This window comes from Lupinus angustifolius, chromosome LG16, assembly GCF_001865875.1.
Source record: "Lupinus angustifolius cultivar Tanjil chromosome LG16, LupAngTanjil_v1.0, whole genome shotgun sequence".
NCBI classification, from domain to species: Eukaryota; Viridiplantae; Streptophyta; class Magnoliopsida; order Fabales; family Fabaceae; genus Lupinus; species Lupinus angustifolius.
Genome location: NC_032024.1, coordinates 8161308 through 8167920, shown reverse-complemented (window position 1 = coordinate 8167920; position 6613 = coordinate 8161308). Strand labels below are relative to the sequence as shown.

The window sequence follows — 6613 nt, the reverse complement described above, 5'->3', positions numbered from 1 at the left end:
CCAGTCTACGCAATTTTTTAACAAGTTCAACTTAATTGAGCCATGTGCCGTTTGTCCAAAATTTAAAATCTCTGAATGATTTGGAATATTTTATACTTCAGTTAGAGTTGAAAGTGTTTTTAAATAGAGAATAAAATATATTTTGATATAAGAAGATAATTTATCTTCTTATAGTCACTAAAATAATGACATATATTTTATTTAGTCATTTTTTATAAAAATATTTTTAAAACTAAATAAAATAGTACATGTCATACTTTTATTGATTAGAAGAGATAAATTATCTTTTTGTATGAGGAGATATTTTATTCTCTTTAAACAATTAAGGTATCTGATAACACATTGAATCAAATTGAACGAATGTTTTTACCCTTTCCTTTTTAAAAGACTGACCCTTGTATATACTACATAAGCTAAGTTATACACTTGACAAATTCAGAGCTTGGGCATCCATAGGTTTTTTACAAATTAAGAATTAAATATTTTATATTAAAATAGGAAAAAAATAAGTCTAAGGTAAAATAGGAAACAAAATCTTGATATTCATAATTATTTATTATCCATATCAAATGTTTTGCAGATTTTTCGCGAAATATTTTAATCAATATAGATATTGTTGAGATTTGCTTGAACTATACTATTATATAAAGTTTTACAATACATGGAATTAGAGCGAAGGAAGAAAAACTAATATTATATGTTGGACTCAAGTCTCTTATCATAATATGTACTAACTATAAAAGCTCCTAGGAAATAGACACAATTAGTCTAATCCTTTTAACAAGTCTCTTATTTTCTCTTCTTTATTTATTTTATAAAATTTATTTAATTGTGTGTCATTAATGTTGCACAATAATGGCAGAAACTAAAACTAATTGTTCAATGAAAATATAGAGTCTAATTTGAACCATGATAAATCCATCCAAACTCATATCATACTTGAGTCACTTTTCTTAAGAGATTATAACGGACACATCAATTATTTCTTATTTTGCCATATAGAGATGCAGTTTTACAATTTTTCTTAAGCGGATATCATATCGGAATCTGATTATTTTATGAACTAAATTGATGTTAATGGAGTGGATATTTTGTTTTAAAAAAATGAAGTGAAGTTTGAGATAATGAGATTAATCATGAAAAGAATAAATGCGACCAACAATACATATTAACTTGAGGGTGAAATAGAGAAATAAACTTGTCTTGGTCCTACTTGCTAAAAGAACTAAATGCACCTAAAACTGAGGAAACTTTGTTGCATGATGACAGTTTCAAAATCAGGACCATGAATATTAAATAAATTAATAAGTTAATTTTTCCAGGATTAATATAATATTTTTTCAAATCATTCTCTTCTAAAAATAATATATGCCATTTTAAGATTAAAATTGGTGCAGTAATCAGTGAGAAAATCTCTAACATGAATTTTTAGTTATTTTCCATTGGTTGTTGTTTTTAATGTACATTAGTAGTTTAGCATAATTGTAGCTTATAGGAATCTTAGTATAACCTAATGTCAAAATATGTCTAAGCTTTTTGAAAAAGTTTTGGATTTAAGTCTTTTGAATGAAAAATAGAATAGACATTGAAAGAGTGTTCTTCCCTTAAATAAGTCTTCTCGATTGGAATTATGCAGGTTATAGTGTGATTTCTGATACATAGCATAGTATTAGGGTTATTGACACAATTCTCATATAATAAATTTTGTCACATCTTAGATTGATAGTTGAGAATGATGACTAATGAGAAAGAAATAATTTTGTTTTATTACTAACATTAAGGAACCAAAATCTTTACACCAATAACATATGCTTTAGTACATGCTCTACAAAGTGACATGCTTCCGTATTGAGTTCATTTTTAGATACCCACCCAAGGTAGTTGAAGACGGGCTCTTGTCCGGATACAGCAGGAAGATCGAGATTTTAACCAACCACTTCTATATAAAAGAACACTATGTATGAAGAGGAGAAGCAGATGGTGTTGGAGTAGAAGTACCTTCTCCATTGAATCTTGTTCTATGTTGTTTTGTTCCACTACTGCTTGAGCTATGATCATTGGTTTCAACTCTAGAGCTTCCTTCCACTTCACCTATGTCTCTGGAATTCTGAAGTTGCTCCAAGAATCTCACCACCGCGTCCATTTTTGGTCGGAATTTGGACTCTACGGACAAACATTGAATTGCAAGGTGCGCTAATGTCATTGCTTCGCGCAACGAGTATTGGCCTTCGATTCGAGCATCCATGACTTGGAAGATCTTGCGTTTGCTAGTGAGGTATGGCTTGGCCCATTCAACTAAGTTATGCTCCCCTGATGGCCTGTTATTATCCACTACACGTTTGCCTGACATAATTTCCAGGATAACTACTCCGAAACTGTATACATCACTCTTTTTGGTTAAGTGACCTTCACAAAAACAGAGAAAAAAATTATCAGGAGTAAAAATCTTGGTCATTTTTTATCTGTAGTGTTAGATGCAGTAGTAGCGAATAGTGATTACTCACTTAAATTCTGTTTATGAGTTGGGTTTTGGAGGGAAATGAATGAAAGGGGAAGGCTGCAAAGCTATGAAATACACATTTAAGATAGCTCTGGAGTCTTTTTTTCCCCTTTCTTTCCCTCCAAAACTCAACTCGCAAATGGACTTGGAGTACAGAAGTTAGGGAGGGAAAGTGTTTGTAAGTAATTTAATCAAAATAGAAGGTTCTACTAAAGCTAGGTTCTCTAGAGTTACTTTTAGGATTTCTGCTGAAGTGTAATTCATAGTGAGGCAGGGTCTAACAAATACATTCAAATCATTATTTGACATATTTATGATTGTGCAAACCATGTTAAGAATGTACCACTCCTTAAAACTACTTATACATATGTCAAAAATGATTTGAGTGGCTATGAAATAATGTGGTAGAGGTATCTTGTCCAATACAGGAGAATGAGGAAAGAACAAAATAAATTGAACTTGGAGATCAAATTCCTAGTAATTTCAACATTGGAAGTTGAAACTGTCAGTGCAAAAAAGATTTTGAATACACACTATTCAGGTTTCGGCATACAACTTTCGGGTCCAAAAGGTATACTGCCCCGTACACGAGGCTCCCACCAAGTGGGGTTTCTGATGGTAGATTTACGGAGCCTTATCCTCTCAAGAGAAGAATATTAGGTGTTATGCAACAGTAACTTGCTAACATTGGCTTGCAAAAGGCCGAGATACCTGTGGATATATATTCAGGAGCAGCGTAGCCATAGGTGCCTATTACCCTTGTAGAGACATGACTCTTATCACCTTCTGGTCCATCCTTTGCCAATCCAAAATCAGAGAGTTTTGCATTGTAATTCTGCCATCAACAAAAAGGAATGTTAGAAAGCCTAATTAATAATTTCCATCTCTAAGCTTGTAACATCACTGTGATTTACTTACTGAATCAAGCAAGACATTAGAAGTTTTGAAGTCTCGATATATAACATCAACTTCATCACTGTGAAGAAATGCAAGACCCTTTGCAGCATCAAGAACGATCTTCATACGTATGTTCCAAGAAAGTGGTTGAAAGTAAGAAGCCCCTATTTCATAAACAGTAGGTAGATAAGATTTTAGGTGTATGGTACTGGCCACTAAATAAAGCCAACTCATAAAGAAACTTGAATAAAAGTCAAAACAAGAAGGAAAAGTAATAACTCACTCCTAAACAAATGGTTATCTAAACTTCCCTTGGCCAAAAATTCATATACCAAAATCTGGTGGTCATCTTCTAAGGAGTAACCAATCAGTTTCACAAGATTAGGATGATGCAGCTGCCCCAGGTAGTTTATTTCTGTCTATAGCAGGAGGATAATTAGTCACATGACACACATCATCATAAAAATAAAGTTTAAAATACCATCAATTTCACTAAGATATTCTATAATCAGATGACGTTTTTATACCGACAGTGCATACAAATTAAACTCTTACTGAAAACAGTATTCCCCAACAGACATGTTGCAACTAATTTGACATTTTTCTAAGCTTCAAAATGCAATGGCATCTTAGATTCTCAAGCCTTGAGAAAAGTTACAATCTTCAGTAGGCCCTAATATGTGAAAGTGACACTCACCAGCCATTCACTGTGTCCTTGAGAGCTTTCTTGGTTGAGCCTCTTCACTGCAACGACAAATCCAGTCCCCGGTTTTGTCGGGGCAAGTGTTTGCTCATCGACCCAGCCCTTAAATACAGAACCAAAACCACCTTCACCAACCAAACTATCTGGACGAAAGTTCCTTGTAGCAGTTTTTAGCTCATTGAATGTGAAATTCTTCAAATTGCTTGACTGCAAGATGTCATCCTCGGTCCTAGGAGCTAGAAGCATAGAACTACTGGAGACCTTGCTGCTTAAACCACCATCTTCTCTACTACCATCCTTTGAATTCAAACCTTCCATGTCAAAATAAAAAGGATCCATTTTTCAGGCCATATATAAACACTATAGTTAAAAAGAGTAATGATATTCTAAACTCATCTTTCTGCTTGATTGAAAAAGTCGAGGCCTTGGTGCATAGGGAAGGCAATTTTTCATCATACAGTAAATTGTTTGGTTTTAAAAATAGCAGGTCCAAACATTTGAAAGTGAAACTGGAAACTACATAACATAAGCCACTTGGGTATACAGATTCGTGGTTCACTTGGGTATACAATTTGTTATTTTTTATATTAAATTCTATGAGACATTCTTTATGACGAACCCGATATGTAATACATGTTACATTGAATTTGAGACGTGGTACATACGGTAAATGAGATGATTATGTAACTATGATTGAGACATTAGTTCAAAAACACATATTTTGAAGGTCTCAATTCTCGATAAAGGGATCTTAGCTTTTGGTTCATATCCTACATTTATTCTTAATAAGTCAAACAAAGCATGTCTGAGTTGAGGATAGAAGGAAAATCATCATAGAAGGGATGAATGTTTCAAGTTTGGAAAATAAATTACCCCATCAAATTTGTTTAGACAATAATATGGTTCCTTGTTCCATTCATTATCTATTTCTACTTACTACTCAGATTGTAGAGATCTTCCTTGTTGTTTCAGACCAGAGCTTGGGTGCAAGCCTCACTAGAGTGACTCTATTGTATGTCCCAGAACCCCATCCTAAGCTAACTCACTACCCTACATGCAAAGAAAAATTATTGCACGGATTCGGATAATTGCTCTTGGACCATGCCATAATTTATGGTATACAAAGGAAGACCCTTCAACTTCAGTCTTCAAGTATGGTCTCTCTCCTCTTTGGACACTCACACTAGCACTCTCAATAGGGAGCCTCCATGAATAGAGGAGAAGCCGCTTTTGACCACCCTTTAGATCAGACCAGAAGCTGATCCTCAGAGTTCAGGTCAGAAAACTTTCATTAATTGTTGCTCTAAGAGCATGCTAGAATTTCTCAAACATCACATAACTTATACAACAATAACCAAACATTTATGCTAGAATTTTGTATTGTAACTTGTGGATCATACATTAAAAATAGACAGTAAAGAAAAATCTCATTTCCTCCTTCCTTTATTAATCTAGCAGCCTAATTTTATTATTAAAAAAATACATAAGTTGGAGAATTCTATAACTCAAATCCAAACAAACTCCAAATTGAAGAATTAGAGCTAAGAAACAAGGTGATGATGATGAAGTAAACAAGTAAAAAGGAATAAAAATTACCATTGTGTGGAGGGCTTTCAGCTTTGATCTTTATTGCACTAAAACAACAACCCATGAACACTTAGCTTTAGAACACACAAAGAAGAATCTAAAAGTTGAAGTTATCAATTTGAAACAAATAAGTTTGCAAAGGGAAGAAGGACTAGAAAGAGAATAAAAACATAAAAGCATGACTTTGAAAGCTTAAGGATTTTCAACATGGAGGTTAGGTGTCACACAATTCAATGCAAATTATTTGTACAAACAATAAAGTATGTCACTCTGTCATCGTTAAGTCAAAAAATATTTAATTATTAATTTTTAACTTAAATATTTTTTTCAATTAATTATAAATGAATAATACTTAAAATAATATATTTTTTTAGGATGGAATACGTGCTCCAGTCATATTCTTAGGTCCGAAAGTGAAAGAGCTATTTTAATTTAAATGTTTAATATATACACCATAATTTTTAATACGAGATAAAATTTCAATGTTTATGGGTATTATTTATTTATCTAAGAGTAACGATGATAGATACATGCATAACCTATAATGGATGCTGCATTAAAAATGTGAAAATTAATATTATTAAATACATAAATATTAGAATATAGTATCTATTTACTGTTATTGTATAAATTTATACATAATTATTATATTATCCAATTTTCATTTAAATTTTTCAAAAAATAATAATTAAATATAAATATATATAATATAATAACAACTTATAAAACTCATCCATGGTAATAATATGAATTCTTAATTTAATGTAGTGAGGTTCGTGGAAGCATCTTTATTATTAGACCTTCTAGATAGCAAAACGATAATGGGTTTGACCTGGTTGCCACACTTTGGTTAATTTGTTTATTTATTTATGAGCAAGTGGGAGGAAAGAGAACAGTTAGGAAAGAAAATATAAAGGGAAATGTGT

General features: G+C 32.3%; 1 protein-coding gene across 1 annotated transcript; it reads right to left on the bottom strand.

The window, feature by feature from the left end:
• LOC109330379 (probable serine/threonine-protein kinase PBL11) lies at positions 1743–5913 on the bottom strand. Its single transcript, XM_019564560.1, has 6 exons — positions 5697–5913; positions 4095–4411; positions 3681–3816; positions 3419–3561; positions 3212–3335; positions 1743–2406 (listed from the first exon to the last, which is right to left on the bottom strand). Exons 1-6 carry the CDS (start codon positions 5749–5751, stop codon positions 1955–1957), a joined length of 1227 nt encoding a protein of 408 aa, XP_019420105.1. The 5' UTR covers positions 5752–5913; the 3' UTR covers positions 1743–1954.

Excerpts from the sequence above, each read along its gene's own strand:
- LOC109330379 (XM_019564560.1), bottom strand. The coding sequence starts at position 5,751 with ATGGGTTGTTGTTTTAGTGCAATAAAGATCAAAGCTGAAAGCCCTCCA. Across the intron at positions 3,817-4,094 it reads AAGGACACAGTGAATGGCTG|ACAGAAATAAACTACCTGGG; the intron begins GTGAGTGTCACT and ends CTCCTGCTATAG. Across the intron at positions 2,407-3,211 it reads TCCTGAATATATATCCACAG|GTCACTTAACCAAAAAGAGT; the intron begins GTATCTCGGCCT and ends GTTTTTGTGAAG.